Source organism: Syngnathus leptorhynchus, chromosome 11 (genome assembly GCF_054491065.1).
Source record: "Syngnathus leptorhynchus isolate UIUO chromosome 11, UIUO_Slep, whole genome shotgun sequence".
Taxonomy (NCBI): Eukaryota; Metazoa; Chordata; class Actinopteri; order Syngnathiformes; family Syngnathidae; genus Syngnathus; species Syngnathus leptorhynchus.
The window spans coordinates 12,717,763-12,743,590 of record NC_141205.1 but is presented as its reverse complement, the minus strand read 5'-3'; the positions used below and the strand labels follow the sequence as shown (position 1 = coordinate 12,743,590).

Sequence of the window (25,828 nt, the reverse complement as noted above, 5' to 3'; positions counted from 1 at the left end):
CAAAAGTTTGTCAAAAATTCCAACGGTCGCAGTTAGGATGAAGCTTTTATTTGTGATTTCCCTTTGAAATAAAAACAACAACACCAATCAGCAGCAGGAACCCAAGTCTTGGGATCAGGTGGGCAGTGCGAGTCACCATGGTAACAGGCAGCCAATCACACAGCATTGTTCAGTACCATGGGAACAAGGCTGATGCTCAGAAAGGTTGCTTGTTGACAAATCTGGAGAAGACAGCGAACGCTGCCGCAGGTTTGTCCGTCGGCACCATGTGACCCGAACCCTGCGGGAGTGCAGTTTACGGTTGGGCCGACGGGCACGAAAGGCGACAACGTCCTCGCCGGCGTTTACCTTGACAGTGAGGAAGGCCAAGTTGTTGAACTCTTTGACGAAGCCGCCCACCTGACGCCCATCCTCGTCCTCATACAGCCACGGGCGTCGGGTCACCTGCACCTGTGTGCGAGCGAGCGAGCGAGCGAGAGGCTCCCAATTAGCCTCACATTTATTCTAATGTCCTTCCTTGCACATTCACCTGACGACCGTGAGTCGTTTTTGCTCAGGTCCACTAACCTCCTGGTTCAAGGACTCCACGAACCACTCGTTGCCCATGAAGTTACAAGCCATGTCCACATCGCCATTGTACACTAGCACGCGGTACTTCTACACACATGCACATACGCAGAACTTCTGTTGAGGAATATCAACGTCAAGCGGAATGCAGTGTGCACGCCGTCGTCATACCAGCGCTGCCAGAAGCTTGAGGTATTGCTTGCTGACGTCCAAATACAGCCGGCCGTAGTTGAAGTACACCTCGGAACTGTCAAAGACTGTGAACGTTTAGCCTTGGGATTATTGCGGATGGGCGATGCATATTGCAGTGTATGTGGGGGGTGTACTCTGAAGAAACAGTCACACGTGCGTGCCGGGCTAAAACCTTTGAATTGTTTTAAGGATTGAAATCGGACATTTTGGTCTTGCAACATGACATTTTTAGCCTCATCTGTCTGTCCCAAGGTTAGCGTTCCAAGAATTTGGCGTCACCTGCAGATGGTCCAGTCGGGCGCGTTGGGGCTGATGTGCAGGGCGCGTCGCACATACGGGTTGTTGAGGAAGCGAGTGGCGGGTGTGGAGTTGGTGCAGTGTGGCTCCAAGCGCACACGTGTCTTGCCAGATGCCAGGCCTCGCAACTTCTGAAATGGAGCAAATGTGTTGATGGGAGAGTTGTGTGAAGAAAACTTGAATGTTTTCCTTCTACTTGGTTCTGATCTCCCCATATGCTGCACCTCCCACTTAGAGGCCAGCAACAGATGTCTTTTGTTGGAATTGATTGTTTTGTGCTAGCTCTTCTTTTGCTGTTTTTCTAGGTGACTTCTTTACTCGTTTGTTTATTCTGATGATATTAGAAAAATTCAAAGCCTTTGTGACAAAAATCCAAGAATACGCAGATCCGGGGACTTTTCTGGAGAAATTAGAAAATAGAAAGCCGAGCTTCTCCAGTTTTGTCTCGCAAGTGCGGAGAACTCAAGATCAAACGCACGAGAGAGCAGCCAAAGAGATTGACGCAAAGGAGTCGTTGCGACTACGGCACAACACTGATGGCGAACAGGCTCCATTTTCACCCGATAGCCACACAAAAAGTCGTCAAATGAGGCTACCGTGACACTTTGAAGTGGTCATGCTATACGAGTTGAAGCAAGAGGACTCCGAAGAATTACATTTCATTCACTGTGATTTTAATCTCAGTCTAAAATACCTTCTGCCACATCTGCGTCCACTCGAGATGGATGAAGACGTTGCCCAGGTCTCGCACCACCAGCTCGCCTCGCTCCGCACTGAAAAGAGGCAAGAGGCCGATCAGGAATGGCAGATGCAATCAGAAGCGCCGATGCCGACATTGAGCGAGCAAGCTGGGCCGGCGGCCATCTGACCTGAACCTGTGGGCAGCGCCCCCCGGACAAGGTGCGTAGAGGTTGTACATGTTGAGCCCCGAGCCGTAGACGATGTACTGAACCTCGACCAGCTGTGAGCAAAGCAAAGAGGCGTCACGCCAGCCGCGGCGTCTTGGCCGGACCTTTGCGGCTGGACTCACGGCAGCCGAGCAGTTGACGTCGGGATTTTGGTGGAAGTCACAGCTACCTTGGCGGCAGCACCACGCCTGCAGGCGGCTCCACAGATGGCTTCCCAGCAGCCCGTGGTAGTACGCAAAGTACACCAGCGAGTTGTCGTTCAGCTCATAGCTCGACATACCGTTGCCCACTGCCATCCCCTGGTGCGCACCGCCAAAAGGGTGGGTGAGTTCCACTCGCGCTTCCCAGAGCCTTCTGTCTTCAAACAAGCTTTCCCAAGTGCGGAAAGCAGAGCCCGTCAATCGGCGGAGACCTCACCTGAAGGTTGAGGGCAGCGTCCTCCATGACTCTCTCGGCCAACGTGGGCACGTAAATGCCGCCGTAGCTTTCTCCCATCAGGAAAAGCGGGTTGGCGCTCAGCTCGGGGAAAAGACGGAAGAACTCCTTCAGCGCCAAGTAGTTGAGCATGGACACCTGAGACACAACGCACCGGAAAAACCACAGCCATCAGCGAGTCGCCAGGACCGGCAGGAGGCAGGCGTGCAGGAGCCCCCCCCCCCCCAACACACACACACACACACACACAGACCTCCGTGTCATTGGTGGCGTAGGCGCCATCGTCAGAGTAAGAGAAGCCCACCCCCGCCGGAGACTCCAGGTACAGCATGTTGGCGATCTGAAAGCAACAGCAATACAACAAAATCGACAGATTCCAGATTTGTTAACTTTGTCTTTATCTTTGTCTTAAGCTGAATTGTGGTCATGGGTAGAAAATCCAAAAACAGTCGGCAAAGCCAGCCAAATTAAAAAGCGCTAAATAGATTGGAGGGGAATTGACTCATAAAGAAAGGATGACAATTGTAATGTTTTCTGGAGAGGGACTAGGGAGGAGGCAAACCAAGCCGAGCCAGACGTGCACGAGGGGTCATGACCTTGTTCCAGGATTGTGTGTTTTCTCTCAGCGTGGCGCCATCATCCTCCACCTACACAACAAGCCGCAGGATGGCCGTGTTAGACGTCAGAAGGGTCAGAAACAGCCGGTTCAAATATCATGGTGCATCTGATTCCAGTCTATCACATGACTCAAGACGACAAAATGCTCGCTCAAGCGACGGCCAGCATGAGGAAACACTCCCAAGTCAAAATTGGCCCCCTACCAGGAAGGGTCCGTGCTCCGTCAGCAGCCCGTCCAGCGAGCTGCAGCCGGGACCGCCGTTGAGCCAAAGCACGACGGGGTCGGACGCCGGAGAGTTCTGAGACTCGACGAACCTGCCGGAAGGAAGTCGGCGGCTGAGCACGCTGCATGCCTACGCTCGTCGCGTGCGTGCGTGCGTGCGCTCACCAGTAGTGCAGATGTTTGCCGCCCGGCACGCTGAGGTAGCCCGAGAAGTGCCGGAAGCCCGGCTGCTTGGGAAGCCCGGGAAGGTTGACTACCTCATCGTGGGCCGGCGCTGCTTCGCTCATCCTCGCCAACAGCAAGTATAACAGCACCGTTGCCACCATCTGACAGGAAGTGACATGGTTAGACCTCACAGGCTTGCGCTCTATCCATGTCGAGCTGCAACCATGAATCAACAACTAACCAATGATCCAATTCGTTGAGGATTATTTTTTATCACGGCTGAATTGTTTCGATACCTTTTTGAATTTGAAACTGGTTTAGTTTAGCTGCATTTGCCGTCTCATTTACAGTACTCAGCGTGTGTTGATGTTCTTTGCATGTACTAGGACGTGCAGGTTGTCTTGAATATTTTAAAGCATCTGAGTTTGTTTCAAAGAAACACGGATACAGTGCTTGCTAACGGATTGGCTAAGTGTTTCATTACCTTAGTGCAAAATTAGAAAGTTTTAGCAGTCACAATAAATGCCTTCGCTCCGTGTCATCGGGTAAATACGTTTGTAATTGTTACAAACATTGTAATCATGTTAACTTCATGAAACAAGTGCCGTCTTACCTTCTTCTGTTGCTTCTGCTCCTGCTTCCGGGTCACATGACCACACGACCACAAGCGCGTGACTGGCTTTTTTTTTAGGGGGTGTGATTGGGCGATGACCAAACTTTCCCATTTGAGTTGATGTCGTTTCTTTCATTGTCTTGTTTCTTTCCTTTTGAAGTAATGGGGTCGAAATACAAAAATCGACCTCATTCCTTCACTTTCTTTAGTTTGGCTACTATATAGTTTGTTGTTTTGAATGTAGTATGCATGTATCATTTGAAATTGTTTCCCGCCATTCATTTGGTACTTAGTGCCTATAAAGATCTATGCAACTCATGGGACTTCACAGGATTTTGCTTCGTATTGTCTGTTTGTAATTTGTTAGATAAACTATCTATGGAATATATACTAAACGGAATATTTGTATCAACCTCACTAAAATTCAGGTATCCAGATAACTTGATATTTCATGGACATATAGCACAGTGGTATTGTGGAAGATAAGCATAGCTGTCTCTGGTATTTTTTGTGTAGTTTTCATTCTTGTCATTCAAGTTTGGTTTTATGCATTCAATGATTGTAATCATACCAGAGTTTTTGTTTTTTAATTTGATTCAGCCAGTAATAACTTTTGGTAATTCCACACATTTAATTGTATTTAAGGTTACCATTTTATGCCGATAACTGGTTATTATATTTGTTTCATGATGACATTGGACTTTAAATTGCAGTGTGATCACTTCATTCCATAACATTTCGTTTCAATTCAAGTGGTAAGCAGAGCAGAGCAACAATCATGGAGAAAACATCCACCTTTATTAAAAATACAACAACAAAAAAAATCTCAAGAGTCAAAACCAGCATGAAAACAGGAACACTGTACAGCATGCATCTTTTAAGGACGTGGGGGCGGTCTCAGGCCAGGAGGGGGTGGTCCTGCCACAAAAACAAAACAGACGGCAAATGAAGGTTTCCGTTCCAAGATTCTGCCACCGCCACAGAGGCGCTTACCTCTCATGCCAGGGGGAGGCGGCCTCATGCCCGGGGGAGGCATGCCCATGGGAGCCCCTCTGCCCGGGGGCATGCCCATGGGAGGACCCATCGGGGGCCGCATGCCAGGGGGAGGACCCATCATACCTGCGCACGAGAACAAACCACATCTTAACTACCCTATCAGGGTCCCATATGGGGACACATCAACTCAAATGCTCATAACGCTATGCAGAACCCTGTTCTGAATGTTGGTGTTGTCCATTTTCACTAAATCTGCTTAAAAACAAAATCCATAAAACCCAACTGTCGAGCTGGGCTTTGTTGACTGCACATCACCGACTTGACTGAGCAGCCTTCATCATTTTATGACTTAATTAGCAAAGTATTACAATTCTCTGGTGGGGGTGCGGGGGTCAAAACCAAGCAAAGACACCAACCGAAAGCCACACTTACCAGGAGGCGGGGCCCCGCGGCCCATCGGAGGCAGGGCGCCTCGTCCGGGGGGATACTGCGTGGGCGCCCCCGCAATGCTAGCGCCTACGGCAGCGGCGGCAACTGTCCCTCTGCCCTGTGGCGTCATCACCTGCGGGACAAACCCCCAACTCGATCAGCGAGCAAGTTCCAGCGGACGCCGTCGCAGGTGCCTTACCTGCTGCGAAGGACCGCCAACTCCTCTGACCGGTCCCGCCAGCCCGGCAGGGGCCTGGGGCATCGGTGCACCGGCCGGGACGCCGCGGCCCGCGGCCCGTCCCACACCGGGGCCGCCGGCCACGCCTGCCAGAGGGACACGGGCGATGCCTGTCTGCAGCGTAAAGGACAGTCAATGGAAAGAAAGCCGAAGGTGCCAATGAAGTGCGAACGTGTGGCGTCCGGGTCAAGTGCGGTGGGCAGGCGGCGCTTCCTTACGTCTTTGGGCGGCGGGCCCTCCACAGTCATGGAGACCAGGTTCTCCCCTCTCAGCAGGACCAAGCCCAGGACACGCTTCTCCTCCCTCTCGGGCTGCTTGGAGTTCTTGGGCCTGCGCAGGCACACGCATGTTTGAGCGTAACTTATCACGCACGTTCAGAGACGGGGCGGCTCTTACTTGATCTTGCGGAATTCGTCACAGTCGCATAGGATGAGGTTCATGTGCTTGTCGAAGGCCTTGAAGGTGCCTATGAAGATGCGGCCGTCCTGCAGGATGCACCTCATGCGGAAGTCGATGTGCTGCAGCATCTTGCTGCTCTTGCCCACCGTCTGAACAAAACAAAAAAACAACCGCATCACTCGCACGCACGTACGCAGTAAACCTATGAGTTTCCCATTCAGTCAGTAGCCAGAAACACAAAATTCTTTCAACCAGAGCAGAAAATAAAAATCACAATTTGATGTGTCAAAATTAATCAATAAAATTATGTCTAATAAAAAAGTCCAGCTATCGATCAATTGATCATTGCATCTCAATATATGGACGCTTTCATTAGTTGGCACATAGAATTCAATTAATTGGATGATAAAATATTTACATCCCTTTTAACTAACAACAGGACCTCTAACAGTGTTGTTACTTTATCTATTGTTGTCTGTGACTTTTCCATGAATAAAAAGAAAGAAGAAAACAAAAAATAAAGTAAAAAAATGCCATTAAATTATGAGGTTTCAATGTGTTCGTAGCTCAGACGTGTCAATTCTTTGACCGTACTTGAGCATTGTTTTAGGTTTTGACTTATACTGTTCCAGAGTTTAACACCTGCAATGGAGATACAAAAGCTTTACCTAGTTTTTAATTTAAGTTTGGGTAGAGTAAACTTGCTGTCATTATCCATTAGTTGGTCATCACTGTTTTGTAGGTGAAAATGCTTTTGAATATTTTTAGACAATCAATTTGGCTTCACTTTGAGCATGATTTGAGTAGTTTGATCATCTACCAGATATTTGAATTGAAGAATTGGTGATTTAAGAAATAGCTTGTTAGTATGTTCAAAGTAATCGGGAGTGTTTATAATTGGAATTGCCTTCTTTTGTAAACGCGTGATTTGTCCTGAGCTTTTGTAGTCGTTTCCCCATATCTCTGCGCAGTAAGGATGGGGAAAATGGAATGGAATAGTTGCACCCTCAGTAGAGAGATGTTTGCGTGCGCTAAGAGCGTCACCTTGACCGAGCAGTTAGGAGCAATGAGCAAATCCTTGTTGGTTTCATCGTTAAGACATTTTGATCCGTTCTCTTGCAAACTTCGCATATGCAGGACGAAGAGGTTCGGCAAGCGACGTTGTCCGTACGTTGTCCCAACGTTGCTTGCCGACGGGCCGCCATGCTAGCGCCCACAAATCACAAGTCCGGAATTGGACGCAAATCGTCATCATCTTCACGAGGTGAAGACGACGGGTGAAAATGTTGAGAACGCAAGGCCACGTGCATACGTTTAACGGACCGAGCGAGCCTTCCGGCTTCCCGCGCCCAGTCGCCATTATGTGGTATCTATCCCTCGGTCCATTGAGTGGCAAAAATGACGGCAAAGGCCGTTGCGTGGAAGACTTCGTCGGCTCAACTTGAGTGTGCGAACGCACTCACCATGTTTGCGGTTTAGATGGCTCCGATTGACCCCAGATTCCAAGAACCCTACAAAACCCTACAAAACTCTCCGAATCCAGACGCCGGGACTCGCAGTCTTTATGAGAAGCCTTACCGGAAATGACGTCGTCTAACGTCTAGTGTTGGCAGGTGAGTGAGCGATTCGTACAAAAGAAGGAATCTTTTCCGTGAACGTCAGTGAACTCACTGAAGTGATTCGTTCATTTTTCAGTTCGTATGACTTCAACCAACATGTCATTTATCCCACACACTAGGTGTCAGAAATGCGCATCGAAGCTGCGTACGTCCGCCAGGGTCTTGATCCTTATGAAGCTGAGTGCTTGACATGCAAGGCAGGCAAATAAAGGTGCCAACGCACCCCGCAAGAGGAGGACTGAAGACCACTTTTTTTTCTTCAAATGCTGCACCGATGGCCGTATTTCTTTTGTCTGTACCACTATAAAACTCAAAAATGTCAGTGTACACGTATGATTTTGTTCGTGTAAATATGTTTTTTGTTATTGTAGATATGAGGTTTTGTGTTCTTTGGGCCAATAAATGCAATTACTATTGAAGTGGGAGAAACAGCAACGTGTACATATTTTATTAGGTTAGACAAACTCATTTACTATTTCATGTTCAAATATGTGCTAATCCTCTTATTATTGTATATAAACCTAACTGCTCAACCAGAACACGGATACAGCACCCAGAGCTTTGTAACTTTCCAATACACATCGGCACAGACCGCTGGCACGACACACACACACACACGGCAGTAACTCTCCAATACACATCGGTACCAAATGGTCAGGTGATGCTTTTCCACCTTTCCCGGACAGTATACAACCTTCTGACCATGGGGGTTGTTATTTCATCTACTGCCAACCCAAGATCTTGCCAATAAAGAAGAAACTGTTACTCCACATCTTTGTTTTTCTTGCTCAACAACGGACATCTCAAACAACACGCACCACTATACAGACACCATGTCATTTGTGTCATAACATATGACACAAATGCCCCCCCCCCCCCCCCCCCCCAATAAAAAGGTGTCCTCTTTTTCAGAAATCCAAATCCGGTCACCCCACTCCATCCCCAGCTGATGTTTCTTTTTTTTTCTTCCTACTTTTGACAAAGATCGTCAATCATTTATGACTTTTGGCTATTCTTGTTGGGTGAAAACTAATTTTGCTCTTTGCCGCTTCACATCTCCGTGCTAAGCTAGGCTAGCAGCACGGCCACCGTATTGGTGGCACGTTCGGACGGATGCGATCAGGAGACATATAACACTAACACTGCAGTCGTAACAAAGGTTGACGCCAAACCAATCACATGTGACACTCTGACACTGCAGTCATCCCACGAGTTAACGCCAAGCCAATCAAGATATAACATGCAGTCAAAATACTTTGACTATTTGTTGCTTTCATATCATTGCCATGAACAACTGGGTCGTCTGAGTGAGCAAGCTTTCTAGAAATCTGTCATTTCCAGGCAGATTATACGACAGAGAGATATTTTCCGTTTTTTTTTTCTTTTTCTTTTTTTTAGAAACGACAACCGAGGCGTGACGAATGAGTTGAAGTCTGGCGACAATGTCAATATATTCCTGGGCGGTCGCAGCAAGTGTTAGTCGTCTTCCTCAGTGGTGATGGCGATGGTCGCGTCGTTGTTGCAACGGGTGGCGAGCGCCTCCAGGAGCTCCTGGCATAAGCACTGGCAAAAGCCGTAGAGGACCAGCAGAAGCAGCGTAGACGGGACCAGGCTGACCAGAAGCACGCCCGGCCACATGTGAGCCATCATCAGCAGGTAAATGCCCACTGGAAGCGAGCTGAAGTACACCTGAATGTGCGCATGCACACACGCGCGCACGCACACACGCGCGCGCACACACACACACACACACACACACACACACACACACACACGAAGGCCATAAGTACTGGTGTACAGAAAACACTTTAGTGTTAAAGTCCCAATGATCATCGTCACACACACATCTGGGTGTGGTGAAATTTGTCCTCTGCATTTAAGCCATCCCCAGAGGGGAGCAGTGAGCAGCAGCGGTGCCGCGCTCGGGAATCATTTGGTGATCTGACCCCCCAAATACTGAGTGCCAAGCAGGGAGGCAGTGGGTTCCATTTTTATAGTCTTTGGTATGACCAGGCCACAACCTTCCAGTCTCAGGGAGGACACTCTACTACTAGGCCACTGAGCTGGCTGTGCAATTAAGTCAAACTACAGACCAAATAAAACACAAAGTCAAAAATTGAAATTGGTTTTTGCACTCGGACCTGACCGGTGAATCGTTTTTTCATTGTCACCGACTGCTGTCACCGTTTTTTGCCTACATTAACACTAATGATTAATGATGACATTTGTGGAAATTGCAAATGATTTGGTAATTGGTCCAAAAACTCAGATAGGTCAGGCTCAGATGTCCGTGTTGCCGCACTGCTGTGACGCTACGCCGGGCGACTGACCAGACACAGTGCCCCCAGCAGGCAGTGGGCCAAAGGGCCAGATGTCCAAGAGTCACATTTGTGCGCAGGAAAGTCGCAGGCCAGCGAGTTCCGTCGACGGTACAAAGCGACCGCCGTGGCGTCGAGCACGCTCAGGGAGTCCGAAGACGGCGACTCGGCCGGCAGCTCCACGATGGTGATCACCAGGCAGTCCGAATGGCGGGGCGCCTGCTCCGTGCCTGTACATGCCAGACGTAGGTAGATTGGATTGCGTGGCATACATAGGCGATGGCCGATGACTCGTATGTATGTGATGGCGGACGATGTCACCTGCGAGCGAGTCGGGGGAGAGCACGACTTCTCCTCCTCGCCGAGCTCGTTCGCCACATGACAGTACTGCCAGGATGTGGTGGTCATCCTCCATCAGCCACACCTCCACGCAGGGCAAACAAGTGCCGAGGAGAACAGGGAGGAAAAGGAAAGACGGGATGAAGACACGGGAAGGAGGAGGAAAGGAAACGGAGAAAAGAAGGATGCGAGAAGAACAGGAAGAAGGAAGAAAAGGGAAAAGGAAGAGCGGGCGTCACCTCTTCTTGCCGGAGGCGAGTCTGGTGACGGCAGAAGGGACAAGTGAGGATGGACGGGGACGACTCGCCTGAATGACAACACCAAACAGTTTCACGTGAGACTTAAACATCTGACTTTTTTTCACTTTGTTACTTATCTTGTTGTCTTTTAGCATAGCAATTGCTAGCCTATTAGCATCCATTTGATGTTACATGGTCATCACTTTTCTTAAGTTGGCTCGATAGGAAAGCGAGTGTAGCAGGCGTTGACCGCCTTTGACGAATTCTCTTGGAAGTAGGACATGAATCCAGCGGCGGACGGGCCGGGCTCCTCTGCTGTCCAGGGCGCCATCGCGAGTGCTGACTTCCATCTACAACTTTGATTTCCTTTCCTTCCATTGCCACCATTTGCTCGGCCAGCCCCAACTTGTGTATTTGGAAATGAGAATCCCCCACGAAATCAGCCGGGGAGCGCACAGGCTGAACTCTCTCTCCTTCGGATGCTGCCGCCGTGACGTCCCTCAACACCCCCACCCCCACTACCGGTCCAAGATCACGGGTCGGTTTTGTTTGAGAGGCTGAAGAGGCACAATTCAATCATTTTCTCCAAACAATTCAACAAAGAGCAAAGTAGCTGTCGCTTGCTTGGCTGATGGGCGAGTGCTCGATAACTTGATGAGATGTGATGAGATCATGAACTCGACTCACCCACGTCCAGCATCTTCTTGAGACACTTGGCGCACAGGCGGTGCAGACATGCCAGAACTTTGGGCTGGCGGCTGCCAGTGTCGAAGTGATTGTAGCAGATTTTACACTCTAGCTCGTCTGGCGGCGACTCGGCCAACCTCGACATCGGCGGGCTGTTGGCCAGCACGCTAGCGCTGACGGCTGATCTCGCCTCCGTCTTTTTGGCGCGCCGGGTCATCCTGTGGATTGTCTGAGGCAGAAGGGGGCAATGTTGCTTCCCGGCGATGACATCCAGGGTGTAGTCCCATGGACATCTGCTCAGGAGATATGTGGGGACAAAAAAAAAAAAAACCTTGCTGTCCCTCTCAAAGTGCGTGTACGGCGTCCTTCACTCAACGCTCTACAAGAAAAGATTGCAGCGACGTTAATGTGCAGGCCGCGTATCTCGTGACAACGCGGCGAGTTCGCACGCTCACCTGATGCGCGTGCACGGTCGACTTCGTTGACATCTGTCAATCAATCACTTCTGAATGCAAGTCCGTAATCAATCCCTCGCCGGTGTCATCCGGTACGCCAGCGCTGTAGCGTGCGTTCGCGCGTACCCGCGTTCGCTGCGGTGACTCACTGCTAGTGTTGGCTCCTGGGTGAACGATTCGTTCCAAAGAACGAATCTTTTCAGTGAACGAGAGTGTACGTATCACTTCCGAAAGTGATTCGTTCTTTTTTCAGTTCATATGACACACTGGTGTCAACTGGTGGTGGTGGTGGCCTCTTTGAAGACATTCCAATCCCAATTCTTTCGGAAAGTATGTTGGAACTGCTATGTCTGCTCGAAGCTACAAAAGAACAAATGTAGAATGCCAGCAAACTAAGTAGCGTGTAGGTTTTGAGAGCTTTTTCCATTCCTCAAGTGTCCGGAATGTTATTAGACATGCAGCTGCAACAGTTCCCGTAGAAAAATATCGTCTAACAGTACAGCTAGTATAACAGAATGGCCTCTCACGCAAAGGCTCATGGGGCAGCCGAACGAATAAAGTGGATAAGAAATTAAATCTGGGTTGTGCCAGAACTGATATTAAATCATACATTTTCTTCTGGTTAAATGTAGATATATCATGATCAGAGTCTTTTAAGTTCGAGCACTTACATATTTTATTTATTTATTTATTTATGTCTTTATTCTGGAGCAGCAAATAATCGTACGATTTCAATTCTTGAAAATTTACACGAACGAGCTGTATGAACCCAAAGCTGCAATAATTTCACATTCGAAAAAAACAATCTCACCAAAATTGAATAAATACAGGCTAATAACTTCACTGCATTTCATTGTTGTGCCTCTTATAAGACATCGTTGGCATGGACAAATAACAAGCAAACACATTTTTTTCTTTCATCCAAATAAGGGATATTGGATCACACACCTCTTACAGCATTAGGGGACCCCAGAGGTTATGATAGCTTGAGGAGTTGAAAGGCCGATTGAACAAAACCGCACTAAAGTTGCGAATGTAGCGACGGCTACGACCAGGCGCAGCCAAAGCCCGAACGTGTGGGTGGCCAGCAGCAGGTGGATGATGCGGCGGCGGCAGCCTTCTCCAGGCCATCTTCGGCCTCGTCCGAGACTTCGCCGCACGTCGGCTGCGTGGCTTCCACCGACCAGAACGCCACTGGTACCTAACGGGTACGCACCACCTTTCAATATGGGCTAATGCATATGTGGCGTGTGTGGTGTGTATGCTCACCCTGAGCTGCATGTCGCTAATCATGGCCTCCAGTCGGCTGAGGTGTTGCTGAAGACACCCCCCCCAGTGGTGGTCTTCCTCGTCTAAGTCCAACCGGGGTGGCTGAACTGAGGCCATCCTCGCGGTCACGCCCGTCATGCCGTCCAGACAACCTGAAGGTGGCATCCTCGTCGGTCTACCAATCATGGTGGGCAAGTGAGCGGGACTGACCTGCGTTGACCAGTGCACGCCGGTCCTTTTGCTGGCCCAGCGGGAAGCGTCCGATCAGGTCGGCGGCCTTGCGCAGGTCCTGCAGGAAGTTCTCTGCGGCGGCCAGGAAGTCGACCCACACGCGCGCCAGTGCTCGCCGCTCCGCCGAAGTGCCGGCACCCGGCGGGCCCGAGTCGCAGTCAGACAGAAGATGCATGAGATGGCGGGACAGACCTCCGTATCGAAAAAAAACAACAAACTCAAAGCCGAGTCGTCAAATGCGAAGGCGCGCTCTTGTTGCCGCATGACGGGGCTTTGCCTAGAAATAAAGGACTGACTCGGACTGAGCGAGCTGGTAAATCTCTTGTGAGCGAGATGCGCCTGACTGAGCCCCTCCAGGAGAGAGTTGCGTGAATGAGTATGTGAGAGGGGTCCTATGCCTGCCAGTCAGCGAGTATGCACGAGAGGGTGTGCGTGCTCGTGTCACCGTTGGCGACGTCTGCGGCCAGCGTCCTGGCGTGTGCCATCTCCCGCCTCAGGAAGGCACAGTCGGCCGAGCTTCCCAGCGATGCCGCCAACTGCTGGAAACAGGAAGTGAGGCGCACCAGCGTCTGTAAACAGGAAGTGACCCGCACCAGCGTCTCCTGGCCGCCGTCGTGACGCTCGCTCATGATGACCTCCGACCCCTGTGACCTGTCCCCATCAGTGGAAAGGCGTCAAGACATCGGCCACATGCAATTTGGAAATTTGATCTCTCCGAGCGAGAGAGAGGAAGTCTGCCATCATCTGCAGCCCTGCTCCAAATTCCTTGAGGACCAAACAAACAAAGAAAGGCGCTAAGATCAAGCACTAGCGAGCTAGTTACCTGGGGCTTGTGACGCAGTAGCCGGCAAGCTGCTCCTCTGCCTTCCTCTTCTCCTCCTCCTCATTGTTGTACTCCTTCTTGGTCTCCGGGGTCACCGGTCGTCTTGACGATGCGCGCCGCTAGTTTGATGCAGGTGACTAATTAGCCCCCCATGGATGCGATTGGAGCAGGAGTCGAAGAGGGAACGCTTCCTGCTTTTTATTCACTCTTCATTCTCATCATGTTGCACACAAATGTTGCCTTAGCTACTGAGCTACCTTAGCAACAGGGCCGACAACATGCATTGTGTCAATGCATAAAGTTTATGCATTGTCCAAACTATCATCGTGACAGTCAACCATTATTCGCGCACCTGCAAGTCCACATAAGCCTAAACATGACATACTTACGATAGAGACAAGAGACATTTGCTCCACCTAACTCCAGATACTTGTAGGATACAGGTTTACTACGCAGAATATAAGGAGACAACCTGGACTTCGTGTATTTATTTGTATATTTCATCACTTTGTTGGTTAGTATTTAGAGGAGGGGAACGCTTGCCCCGCACTCTAGTCCAGATGGTGGCGGTAATGCTCCGTGAAAGCGTGTTGCCACCTGCCATTAAACAGTAACAGAAGATGGATGGCTCAGTGGATGAAAACACATTTGGGGTTAAAGCGCGAAAAGTTCATTTTGCATGCACCTAAAAAAAAAAGCAGGAAAAAGTGGTTTCGTTTTTGTTTGAACTTTTGCCAACATGCAAAATAGAACGTTCAGTCAAATGTGTGCTCACCAGAAAAAAAGAAATATGAAAAGATGACCAATGTGTTGAATTTAGAACTTTATGGATTCAACAAGTCAAACAAACATAAAAATATTGTACAAAAATAACACTCACAGGTTGGTCTTTAGGAAAAAAAAAAAAAAAAAAGGAGAGCAGGTTCACATATGGAACGTTGAGTGTAGGTGAGCTTTGTAGGCTGAAATGGGGTGGAAGAGAGCAGGTTAGACATGAAACCCCATCAGGCCTTGCGTCTTTCGCGTTTGCTTTTTCCCCCATGATTGTACTTTCATCAACCAATTGATTGTTAAGTGTCATTTGCGTTGTTGCCATTCTTTTTTATTGTTTAAGAAACAAGTGTAAAAAGGGGAGCTCACTTTTTTAAAAGACAGGAAATTACTTCTTGCGAGCGGCACTTGTCCACTTTTGAGCAAGCCACACAAATGACTGGCATTCATTTGCTCGGATGGCCCTTCTCTCCACATCATCGGAAAATGATTTTGAATAAGCTGAGGAGGGCCACAAAAAGCTTGCATTTCCTCACAACGCCAACCACTTTAACCCCTACACATTTGTTTGCACCCGTTCGTCCTAGTCGTTTGTTTTGAAGCATCAATCCGATCTGGCACATCGCAAAGGCATTGGGGGGGTCCGCTCACTTGTCCATGAGGATGTCCAGGCAGATGAAGCCGTACTTGTCCACATTGGGTTGGAAACACGGTGACAGGAAGCGCACGCGTGGTTCTTATTTCAAGAAATCCCAATATCATTTACTGATATGGCTGTAAGTCGGCAGTGGTTCAACTCAAGAGAAATTTCTGACCACATTTTCATCCAAAATCGATCTGCTGAAAATCATGTGATTGGCCCTGATTTCTAATCAATCGTGATCAAGCCTTGCAATGATCATTTTGGCTATAAGCGCGTACCCCCACCCCGCCCCAAAAAGTTTTTTTTTTTTTTTTTTAAAAAGGCCAAGACAATGACCGAAGACAACCCACCTTCTTGGTTCGGCCAAAGAGCAGCGGCTGTGGCGTTGAGTGGACTCTCATTGTTTGGTTCTGGAAGCAAAAGACACGAGAGGCATGAGGCGGTGGGCGAGCACTAGGGATGGGAATCTTCACCGTCAAAGCTCTACGATACACATCTCGATACACTGCCAATGATTCGATCCATTCACGATTCATTGCCAATGATAAGATGCGATATGATTCTCCCATCTCCTGCGATACAGTACGATTTCAGTTTAAAACAATGCCATACAGTGTGACACGATGCAACCGCATCTTATAGGTCTTATGGATTTTCCGATGCATATCCACTGAATCTTGCCAACCCTAGTACAGTGTGTATACTAGGGATGGGAATCTACGATACACATCTCGATACACTGCCAATGATTCGATGCATTCACGATTCATGGAATTGCCAATGACGAGATGCGATAGGATTCTCCCATCTCCTGCGATACAGTACGATTTAATTTTAGAACAACGCGATCCGGTGCGATACGATGCAACTTACAGGTCGTATCGATTTTCCGAAGCGTATCGGTGAATCTTCCCGACCCGAGCGAGCACGCAGTGGGCCGAGCGCTTTACCTCCCAGTAGGCTCTGGATAGACAGCAGGACGGCACGCACGTCCAGCAGAGCTGACCACTTGTCCTTGAGGATGTCCAGGCAGATGAAGCCGTGCTCGTCCACGTTGGGATGGAAACACGGTGACAGGAAGCGCACGCGCGGTGCCTGGTAGGGGTATCCGGCTGGGAAGTCCAATGACAGCTTGTAGCGCAGACCCTCGTACACCTGCGGCAACGCAGCCGTTAGCGCCGACACACCCGCTCGCCTGCAGCTCGCCCGCCCGCAGCGGCCAGACCTACCGTGTCGCGGGCCCCGTTGATAGTTCCTACCCACTTGAAGAGGTTGTCAGACTCGGGGAAGGCAGAGATTCCCTTGTCGCCCGCCATCTGCGCTCCGCCAAAACAGAAATGAATGACCCTCAACAGTTTCAAACAATAAAAGGTCTGAATTACAGGACATAGAGCAAGACTGTCTCTGTTAACAGCAAAGATCTCCAAAAATTGCCCACCTTCAGTGAATGTTATTCAAAAAGAGAAAAGGCCGATCTCAACAGAGCTAATATTGGCCGATTTGTTGAAGCCTTCTGACTTGATTGAGATTGGTTAGCTAGGATCCAAACATGAAACAAAAGCACCGACATAATCAAAAGCATTTTCAGATTTTTTTTTTAATTTATTGATACACATGAACAGGGATGGCGCATGGGCCCGAAGGGAATGAAAGACTACAAATTGCACTCACAAGCATTGTTTGCTCAAAGGTGACAACTATTTGAAGGCGGACATCTGTAGCTATACACTGGCCCCGTGTGGTGTGGAGGTTGAACTGCAATAAAGTGTAAAAGGAAGGCCGGCCACTCACCATTAGCGTCATCAGCTCCTGCTGGAGCCTGCAAAACACAATCAACACCAAGTTCAGCCTTTAATGACTGCCGACGACTCCTGTTGAGTACGCAATCGTTCTCTCTCACCGTTTAGTTACGGACCCTTTGGTGGTGTTGCCGCCCACCTCGCTGCCCTTTGTGGTGGCGGCTTCGGCCGAAGCGGCAGGGTCCAAGTTCTGAGAGGCCATTGGTCAGCAGCTCAGCTCTGTGCTGAACGCAGACAAGAAAAATCCAACCGCTAGCTTGGACAAGACAACTTTGCGACAGCCACCGAACACTTGTTTTATCAATCGAATGGGCTGCCGATTTTTTCTTGTTGTCAATGAATCGGATTAAAAAAAAAAACCAAAAAACTCCATCCTCTTTTTGAAATATAAGGAATGCAAGGAATATGGGACTGGCTTGGTTTGCAACATACGAGAAAGCGTATCGGATGACAACGTTAGTCGGCCTCGGGAGCTTCATCGGCTAAACTAAAGTTACGCTCGCGCTTTTGTTAGCGTTCGACATTGATGCTCACTGACGGACAATTGAGCGCTTGCTTATTTTGTTGTTCTCACCGTGACGTGACAATGCCGTCGAACTTCAGACGAGTAGAAAGACGAGCGGCCGGCTAAAGACAAACGGCTGCCGCTTGGTCAGCACAGTGGCGCTCCCGGTTTAAACAGAGGGCAACTGACGCGCTGAGCCAATCGGCGCCCGACTTTCAAATACAAACGCCGCCTTGCTGGCCAATTAAAACGGCTGCTTCAAGTGGCAAGCGTTGCGACTGGACAAAAAACAAACACGCCCGAAAGTAGTCAATTGAAACAGTTCATCCGAAAACGAAAAAAAAAGATTACAACTTGACTTCAAGAACATAAAGTACATCAATAATTATCTCCTGTACGTCCAACAGTAAGTAATACATGCTCAACACTCGAAAACATTTACACAAGAGCTGTGTCGAGCGAAAACGGGATCGAAACATAGATGCACGATTGTCATGAACAGCTTTGCCATTATTTCCGCTCTTCAAGTCCCATCAAAAATCCAAAGGCAACAAAAACAGAAGCGGTGGCTGACTTTTTTCTCTCAGAATTCTGACTTGAAAGTCACAATTCTGAGAAAAAAAGTCAGAATCTTGTCACGCCTCGTTTTTTTTTCTCTTCACTGGCTGGCCCTAATCCTCTTCCGTATTGAATATGTGAAAGAATACAATATAAAATATAATGACCTCAATGAATTCATGTATGTATATATTGGAATCTAAAATCAGTGTCAGTCGAGTATGTCAACTCGGTTGCCTGTGATATTTCTAAGGTCCAGCGGGTGTCAGCAGTCAGCGAGCGACACAGTATCGACACTGTCAATACAGTTAGGCAATGTGTCGAAACGATACACGACGGACGGACGGACGGACGGACGCCTCATGGACCCATCACTAGCTATGTCCTTCAATGTACAATATGGCGACGACATTGCGTCATTCCGGCGCGACAAGGCCACACCGCTAGGTCCAAATTGGCGCAGCCCTCGAATCTGGCCTGGTTTCTGTGGAGACACTTCAAAGAATCTGAGCAAATATACATTTCTACGATCCTGCTGGCTAAATGGCATGTTTGTAAATGTTGATATATTTACCAGAAACCAAATTGATGGTTTATGCTGTTACCCATGCAACGAATCTGAGCAAATATACATTTCGACGATCCTGCCTGCTGGCTAAACGGAATGTTTATAAATGTAGATATATTTATTTACCAGAAACCAAATTTATGTCTAAAAGCACACAAATACTTGTATTTTAGTGCTTTATAGTTTAGGCTCTGTTTGACACCTACTGGCAGTTGTGTTTACATGTTCTGACTTCCTACTACATCTTTTCAAAAGTAATAGAGACGCAAGCCCGTCGCCGTGGAAACGAAGACCGGTGTTCGTGTCACGTGACGTGCCGTCGAGTCGCTCCGGAAATGATGTGTTTGTTGTGAACCACCGAAAAACCGGCATTCTGAGACTCACTGTGAATTTGGACAAGGCTCTGACGCTCAGCAGCCAAGATGAACGCACCTCCCGCCTTCGAGTCGTTCTTGTTGTTCGAAGGCGAGAAGAAGATAACCATCACCAAGGACACAAAAGTGCCCAACTCGTGCCTGTTCACGCTCAACAAGGAAGACCACACATTGGGCAACATCATACAAGCGTAAGTAGCGCGCGGCGCGGTGGCTAACCCCCTCGCGGCTAACTTGCGCGCAAGCTTGCTAACCGAGCGACGAAGCGCCATCGAGCACCTGCTGGCTGCTTGTCTTCCTGCCTGCGCGATAACAAACAAAAACCTAACGGCAAATCACCACACAAGTCCGAAATGATGAGAGCTTCGCATCCTTTTTGTTGTCCGTGGGAGTGACGCTCGCTCGCTCGCTCGCTCGCTCACTCACTCGCACGCCGTTTGCTCGCTCTTTTGCCGCCACGCAGGCAGCTGCTGAAAGATCCTCAGGTTCTCTTCGCCGGATACAAAGTTCCTCATCCTCTCGAGCACAAGATCGTCATCAGGGTGCAGAGCACGCCTGACTACAGTCCTCAGGTAAGGGACCGAATGCATCGCCTGCAACCAACTTGAACGCGCTCACGCACGCACGCAACCATGTTACATGGTGGAAGCAAATGCAATGCTTTGGTGCACCAGGAAGCTTTCACCAACGCCATAACTGACCTGATCAGCGAGCTCTCACTACTGGAGGAACGCTTCAGGGTGGCCATCAAAGACAAACAGGAGGGCATCGAGTGAACCCCCCCCCCCAACCAACCATTCACCGTGATGTCACTTCCCTCTGCACTTGCAAATAGTCGCTTTATTGTTGCCAAAGCTAATAAAGATGTTCTTTAAATAAGCTTGGCTTACGCTTTTATTTCCTGTCCGTTCATTAGTTGTGTTTGCGGGAGAGTTGACGAGGTATCTTTAGCTGGGAAGGGATTACACGAGTGAAAGCCTTGGGGGAGATCAGCTGTTGAACAGGTGTGCCAAAGTAGTTACCCCCGTGAAGATCTGTGTATCCCCTGCCGTGGGAGCGTGCACGCCTTGAGTGGAAAGCAGAAACCGATGCCGTATGGCAACAGCACCAACTTGTTTTTGATCAATTGACCAAATTTAAGATGACTGCAGGAGTATTATGTCGAAAACAAATCAATTCAACAAAGGATAGATTTTGTGTACAAATAATCCAGATTTTTGGTGAGTTAAATGTTGCTAAAGTCCCAAGTAATATTGCAATTTTATCAGGTTATGTTTTGAATGTTTTTTTTTTATGTGTCGAAGGTGTACCTGCAGTAGAAGTTTTATAGCTATAAAATAGTTCTTGAGGGTTGGATTGATTCAGGAGCAAGGCCTAAGTGTGAAATGTACGGCCTGCCACTGGATATGCGTCATCGCGAATTTAAACAATAAATGAGGTGCAGAGGCTCTACCCAACCCCTAGGATTCAATTGAACCCAGGTTAAGAACCACTGATCTAGCAGAACAATGTTTTGTGAGCTTTGAGTACGTATTTACCCATTTCTCAGGTTTTGCTTCGCTGACCTTTCCCTCCGCCATCTTGCCGGAAGTGGACTTTTGTGAGATAAGAGTGCACTTAACACCCCCCCCCCCCCCTCCACACACACACACGTTTCCAACAGCAATGGTGGATTCATATATTACATTCATACCACTAGCGGGAGCCCGAGACTTGTACATACACTTGGAGTAGCACAAGAGACTTTTGACATTTCCGCTTTTGTTTTTTTTAATACACTTGGAGGAGTTGGCAGCTTGCGCTTCAGAATTCTGCATTCCTCTGCGCCTCCATGGCCCTCTGCATTTTCTCCACCATCCAGAGAGGAACCGAGAAGGGCTTCATCTCGTCCAACTTCACATCGGGGCAGTCCCTGCGCGCCCGCACACGTGCTTAATGTGGCATGTTGCTGAGGCGAAAGAGCACGGCGGTGGCCCGCTTACTTGTAATCATCACCGCGTGCCAGGTCCTGGACGTCCTCTTCGATTAGCAGGTAGGCCTGAGATATCAAGCAGACGCAGGCATACCTGTTAATCAGTGTTGGTGGGCCCCGCGGTAGGAGCAGCCGCCAACGCAGCAGCAGCAGCGGCAGGTGCCGGCGCCCGACCTCACTCACCATCTTGCCGCCCGTCGCCCTCATGTGATGACGCTCGGCCAGCCACTGCTTGTCCCTGGTGTCCGCCGCGTACTGACGAGCGCACACGCAACACGTTCCGTGACTTGTCGCATGCCAAGGGGGTGTTGTGTGCGTGTGTGCGTGCGTGCGGGCACCTTGAAGAGGTCAGCATGTTTGATATAGATTCGTCCTCTGGTCCCGCCCATTCCCAATGCCCTGTGCGAGAAAAGTAAGCCTTTTTTAGAATACGTATTGCCATTTGGCTTTGAAAACATATTTTTGTCAATCAATTTTCCATTCATTGTTGAGAGTTCCCAAAAAAATTCCATCCCTTTACTATACAGTATAAGAGGATGTTATTGGAAATTGACAGTCCGGGAAAGGCAGCAGACATATATATCTATGATGGTCCAGTTTCTAGTTTGGTCATCAAAGTCATCTTGCTGGATTCCGTCAATTGCTGCAGCAACTGCAGGGACCCCTTCTAACTGGGTACGGGACAAATCCATCCCACAATGGCAAAAAAGTCAGATCAACTCATCTTAGATCATGTTCTGTCTGTAAGCAAGAAATGCTTATCACTTCAAAACAAGTGCCGACTTACTTGTTAGCTCTGGACCCCAAAACAAAAGTGCTGCTTTCATTCAGTCTGGACGGCTCCCACTAAAGAAGACAAACAAAAGACATTGTCTCGAGTTACAGTTTGACGCTCATCCCAAAACTGCAGTCAGTTTTGTTTTCCCTCCAGATAGGCCAAATTGCAATTCCGCTGAGCTAGGGTGAACTCGCGACTCGGCCGCCTCTGGTCTCCTCTTCGGCGACCCTTTTTGCCATTTGTCACGATTGAGAGAGGTGTGCCAGAGGAGCAACGCATCACGTTTGGTTCCTTTGAGCGAGCTTGCAATCTTGCACCTCCCAAAGCTCGTACCTATTCAACTGTTTTGGTTTCATAACATACGTACACACTTGATATTCTTGAAGAAAACAAACGGAAATAGCTCAAAAGCCAGAGAGCGACCGGCATTGGATTCCGCTGCCAAAGATTCATTCAAGACAGCTGTGCAAGAAAACACTTCCCTCTCTCTGCATCATGGGCAAAAGTGTGTTGCCAAGTGTTCACCTTGGGTCCTTCTTTCTTGATGGCTTCACACTTGGCCTTCACGCTAAAAAATAAACATGCATGCGCACACGTTTTAATCAGCCCATTTGGAGGTCACCTGCCACACGTGCCGTTCGTTATACTCACTGAGCAGAGATGTTCAATGATCGCTCAGACGCTACAGCGCCACTTGTGCGGTTCTTCCTCTAAGGACGGCGACAATGCGCGTACACAAAAAGCCAACATCAATTTTGGTGTGACTTACGCCGGCGGCCGAAAAACTCCACTGACCTGACCGGAAGAGAACATGATGGCTGGGTTGCAAAAAAACAAAACAAGAAGACAAACACACACATCTGAAAGATTGCCCAAACTTGTGGGAGACACCCACAAGTCAACTTGGGAATAGATTCGGACAAGAAAATCAAAGTATGGGAGCGCCAGAGTCAAAAAGCATGGGGACACCAATGGGACACTGGGCCGGAGCGGTGCAAGGAGCAAAATAGGGCTCGGACGGCCAAGGACAGGACAGGGACGCACCTTTTTCGGGACTGGACTGCCCCTCTGGCTGCTGCTGCTTTCTTCGCAACCTCGAGGACGCTGCCAACACATGCAAGCAAAAATCAGAGTCGGAGACCACCCGAGGAAGGCAATTGCTGCCGCTTCGTCCGTCCTACCTTGACGCTGACCTCGCAACTCTGCTTCTTTGCCTGACTTTCGGGAAACAAAACTTTGGCCTGTGGAGATAACCGTGGCCACGTGCACAGGAGAAAAGTCATTGTTGTCATTGCAGCGCACGAGAAACTCAGTCACAAATGCAGAGAAACACACCCACTGCGTCTCTTTCACACCAAAGCACGTACTCAAAGTGCAAAACAGGCTTACATGTTCCAGGACATTCCTGCATGCTTCCTTGATGAGCTGATCTGCGTGCACCTCGTCACCAACATTCTCCTTCACGTTATGCGCCGCCTTCTCAAAGAACTGCATCAACAACAACAACAACAACACAAGCCCGTCTCACATACGTGCGCACGTGTAATCCAAGTTACGTGCAGCGTACCGTGTGGTATTTTCGGAACACGGCCATGATGTCATCGTTGAAGCTGGGTTGAAGGACCGCCCTTAGGAGGTCCATGGACACCTGTGGGTCATTATAACTATACACACCCATACAAACCCACAAATTCGTGATTCTGTTAGTTGTCTGTCAAAAGAAAAACCTCGAGTGTCGAAATAAATATAAAAAATAACAGTTACTCCACATTTTGTCTGTCACAATTTGTTCCTTTTTTGGGAGTGTCATTTTTTTCAACTGACTCATGGCCTTGCATGGGAGTGCATCTTGTCACATCATTGGCGAGAAACAATGCTTTTTACAGCCATTGCTTTTTGCGCCACTTAATCACACTCAAAAGTTGAATTTTACATTTTATTTGGGGCCCTAGGCAGATATATGTCAAAGGGCTCCCCTAACTAAAAAAAAAAAAAAAAGAACAATTACTCAAATGACTAGTCAGCTGATGGTTCTCAACGACTACAAGTTTCGAAACAACAACAAAACACTCTTTCCCCTCTCACATTCTCTCCCTTGTTGATTCGAATGCACAGACTTAAGTTGCACAGGCTAGACGAAGACGAAACGCTAGTCAGCTGGTGGTACCTTTCAAAACAACAGTAAAACATGAACAATAAACTCTAGTTTACAATGCATTTGCGAACTGACTGTATCGAAGACCTGGGCACGTTTTAACTCGGCATTGTGAAAGATTTTCATCCCATACGACGAAATTAACCACAGAAGAAGGGCAATGGGTAGCCTAACCATAAAAAGGGAGGGGTTAAGTTGCTTACCTTGCTTACCTGACTGACTCCTGTTGTCTTTCTTTACTCATTGTCATAAAGACGCTTCTATCTTTTTTCATTTCCCGATTTAAAATGCAGCAACATCTTTGTGGCTACGAGTCCACGACAAGCTGCTGCAAGCAAGCCATGCAGCGCTCAGTCTACAACACGTGACAGAATCAATAATGACGTCACGCGCGTCGCGTGAGGCCTGATACCTGCCTGCCTGCCTGCCTTCCTGCCTGCCTGCCTGCGCTACCCTGACAGGCCTGAAACCTGCGCGTTTTGGGCGCGCCGCTAAAGCCTCTTCTGCAACTAATTGTGGTTTTCATATACGATTTGAAAGCAGAGAGCCCATGACTTCACTCTAGGGCAGGCACTCCAATCGATAACCTAAATGAGATGATCGTCAATTGTATTCATTTCCCCTTCACTGTCCCTTTCCTCTTCTTTGCAACAGCAGACTACGACGCGTGTTACCTACCTGACGGCCATGTGTGAGCGTCGTCCTCTCCTGTGAACTTGTCTGTATTTAATCATCAGGTTCCACGGGTTCTGGCCCAAACAAAGAGGAAGACGCCACTCAGTAGTCACCAATTCAGCAGCGCGCATGGGCGTCTTCCTTTCGCCCATTTGTCCCTCTTACCGACGGCTGCTGGCTTCCGTCCGTCTGCGATCGCTTGGCTTGTTTGCCTTCCATCGCGAAAGCCCTCTGGCTAGCACGCTAACGAGCGGCTTAGGCTAACAGCAGCTAGAAGCTCTGAAAACAGCGCCAAATAAACCGTCAGAGGCAGCTAGGAACAAGTGTCGTTCAACGTCTAATCTTCGAGTGACTGCAAACGACGCCAAAACGTTATTCGTTCGGATCGAGTTCTCCGTGTGAGGACTGGGTCACCTATGACTTTTCGAATACGTTGGCTCATTTGCATTGAGTTTAGAAAGGCACAGCGCGGGCGGTCCACTTCCGCAAGCACTTTTCGAATACGTTGGCTCATTTGCATTGAGTTTAGAAAGGCACAGCGCGGGCGGTCCACTTCCGCAAGCAGCCGGCACTTGCGTACTTTGTGCCAAGCCGAGGCGCCGAGTGCGCACAATGCCATTCCGTTTTGGTGGAGTTTCCGAACAGCAAACTCGAGTAATGCACTTGTCAACTCGTGCGCAATCGGTGTCATTTCCGAACGTGTCCTTGGTTCCCGGATTGGACGCAAATTTGCGCAAATGGCTTCTGGTGGCTACGTGGCAAGCGAACGCTTACCATCGCAATTCAGACCTGCTACTGTAGTGCAGCGGTCGGCAAATAGGGGCCCGCGGGCCAAAATTGGCCCGCCATCAATTCTGTCTGGCCCGCGAGATGACGTTAATATGATGTATTAAAAAAAAACAACCCATATTTTTTTAAAGAAAAAATAGGGCATACATTTGATGGGGTTGTTGTATGCCACACAACAATC

General features: G+C 48.8%; 7 protein-coding genes across 14 annotated transcripts; 1 reads left to right on the top strand and 6 right to left on the bottom strand.

The window, feature by feature from the left end:
- Positions 1 to 26: 26 nt before the first annotated feature.
- ctsa (cathepsin A) lies at positions 27 to 4,098 on the bottom strand. Of its 2 annotated transcripts, none has more exons than XM_085924279.1 (14): positions 4,019 to 4,098; positions 3,406 to 3,566; positions 3,221 to 3,332; positions 2,996 to 3,046; positions 2,653 to 2,739; positions 2,382 to 2,537; positions 2,087 to 2,263; positions 1,926 to 2,017; positions 1,751 to 1,829; positions 1,039 to 1,187; positions 739 to 814; positions 568 to 657; positions 349 to 450; positions 27 to 280 (listed from the first exon to the last, which is right to left on the bottom strand). In XM_085924279.1, exons 2-14 carry the CDS (start codon positions 3,564 to 3,566, stop codon positions 197 to 199), a joined length of 1,416 nt encoding a protein of 471 aa, XP_085780405.1. In that variant the 5' UTR covers positions 4,019 to 4,098; the 3' UTR covers positions 27 to 196. The 2 variants fall into 2 exon arrangements, with proteins under 2 accessions (XP_085780405.1, XP_085780406.1); XM_085924280.1 differs by lacking the exon at positions 4,019 to 4,098 and adding an exon at positions 3,890 to 4,017.
- Positions 4,099 to 4,797: 699 nt separating this feature from the next.
- snrpb (small nuclear ribonucleoprotein polypeptides B and B1) lies at positions 4,798 to 7,704 on the bottom strand. Its single transcript, XM_085925180.1, has 7 exons — positions 7,544 to 7,704; positions 6,078 to 6,229; positions 5,900 to 6,011; positions 5,643 to 5,795; positions 5,447 to 5,576; positions 5,012 to 5,137; positions 4,798 to 4,936 (listed from the first exon to the last, which is right to left on the bottom strand). The coding sequence occupies exons 1-7, from the start codon at positions 7,544 to 7,546 to the stop codon at positions 4,896 to 4,898; spliced, it is 717 nt and encodes a 238-aa protein (XP_085781306.1). The 5' UTR covers positions 7,547 to 7,704; the 3' UTR covers positions 4,798 to 4,895.
- A 907-nt stretch (positions 7,705 to 8,611) lies between these two features.
- Positions 8,612 to 11,887, bottom strand: LOC147049688 (E3 ubiquitin-protein ligase RNF182). The gene is made up of 6 exons (XM_085924392.1): positions 11,738 to 11,887; positions 11,283 to 11,661; positions 10,596 to 10,663; positions 10,339 to 10,441; positions 10,030 to 10,247; positions 8,612 to 9,388 (listed from the first exon to the last, which is right to left on the bottom strand). The coding sequence occupies exons 2-6, from the start codon at positions 11,497 to 11,499 to the stop codon at positions 9,176 to 9,178; spliced, it is 819 nt and encodes a 272-aa protein (XP_085780518.1). The 5' UTR covers positions 11,500 to 11,661; positions 11,738 to 11,887; the 3' UTR covers positions 8,612 to 9,175.
- Positions 11,888 to 12,782: 895 nt separating this feature from the next.
- On the bottom strand, positions 12,783 to 14,340 carry LOC147049687 (regulator of G protein signaling 9-binding protein). The gene is made up of 6 exons (XM_085923893.1): positions 14,318 to 14,340; positions 14,061 to 14,162; positions 13,683 to 13,888; positions 13,217 to 13,429; positions 13,007 to 13,158; positions 12,783 to 12,938 (listed from the first exon to the last, which is right to left on the bottom strand). The coding sequence occupies exons 1-6, from the start codon at positions 14,338 to 14,340 to the stop codon at positions 12,783 to 12,785; spliced, it is 852 nt and encodes a 283-aa protein (XP_085780019.1).
- A 530-nt stretch (positions 14,341 to 14,870) lies between these two features.
- LOC147049686 (ubiquitin-conjugating enzyme E2 C-like) lies at positions 14,871 to 18,476 on the bottom strand. 4 transcript variants are annotated; one of them, XM_085924535.1, is made up of 7 exons: positions 17,848 to 18,257; positions 17,375 to 17,497; positions 17,266 to 17,293; positions 16,704 to 16,790; positions 16,425 to 16,629; positions 15,825 to 15,884; positions 14,871 to 15,022 (listed from the first exon to the last, which is right to left on the bottom strand). In XM_085924535.1, the coding sequence occupies exons 2-7, from the start codon at positions 17,473 to 17,475 to the stop codon at positions 14,985 to 14,987; spliced, it is 519 nt and encodes a 172-aa protein (XP_085780661.1). In that variant the 5' UTR covers positions 17,476 to 17,497; positions 17,848 to 18,257; the 3' UTR covers positions 14,871 to 14,984. The 4 variants fall into 4 exon arrangements, with proteins under 4 accessions (XP_085780661.1, XP_085780662.1, XP_085780660.1 ...); XM_085924534.1 differs by lacking the exon at positions 14,871 to 15,022 and adding an exon at positions 15,042 to 15,332 and having other exon boundaries at positions 17,375 to 17,492; positions 17,848 to 18,476; XM_085924533.1 differs by lacking the exon at positions 14,871 to 15,022 and adding an exon at positions 15,044 to 15,332 and having other exon boundaries at positions 17,848 to 18,467.
- polr2j (RNA polymerase II subunit J) lies at positions 18,047 to 20,157 on the top strand. Its single transcript, XM_085924537.1, has 4 exons — positions 18,047 to 18,184; positions 19,160 to 19,469; positions 19,742 to 19,850; positions 19,953 to 20,157. Exons 2-4 carry the CDS (start codon positions 19,327 to 19,329, stop codon positions 20,052 to 20,054), a joined length of 354 nt encoding a protein of 117 aa, XP_085780663.1. The 5' UTR covers positions 18,047 to 18,184; positions 19,160 to 19,326; the 3' UTR covers positions 20,055 to 20,157.
- Positions 20,158 to 21,037: 880 nt separating this feature from the next.
- On the bottom strand, positions 21,038 to 25,651 carry LOC147049684 (deoxynucleotidyltransferase terminal-interacting protein 1-like). Of its 4 annotated transcripts, none has more exons than XM_085923287.1 (14): positions 25,633 to 25,651; positions 25,024 to 25,137; positions 24,862 to 24,932; positions 23,596 to 23,692; positions 23,418 to 23,516; positions 23,210 to 23,269; positions 23,073 to 23,132; positions 22,680 to 22,738; positions 22,554 to 22,596; positions 22,038 to 22,096; positions 21,589 to 21,649; positions 21,434 to 21,505; positions 21,261 to 21,316; positions 21,038 to 21,190 (listed from the first exon to the last, which is right to left on the bottom strand). In XM_085923287.1, the coding sequence occupies exons 2-14, from the start codon at positions 25,075 to 25,077 to the stop codon at positions 21,082 to 21,084; spliced, it is 900 nt and encodes a 299-aa protein (XP_085779413.1). In that variant the 5' UTR covers positions 25,078 to 25,137; positions 25,633 to 25,651; the 3' UTR covers positions 21,038 to 21,081. The 4 variants fall into 4 exon arrangements, with proteins under 4 accessions (XP_085779413.1, XP_085779414.1, XP_085779415.1 ...); XM_085923288.1 differs by lacking the exon at positions 25,633 to 25,651 and adding an exon at positions 25,439 to 25,595; XM_085923289.1 differs by lacking the exon at positions 25,633 to 25,651 and having other exon boundaries at positions 24,396 to 24,932; positions 25,024 to 25,371.
- Positions 25,652 to 25,828: the final 177 nt, after the last annotated feature.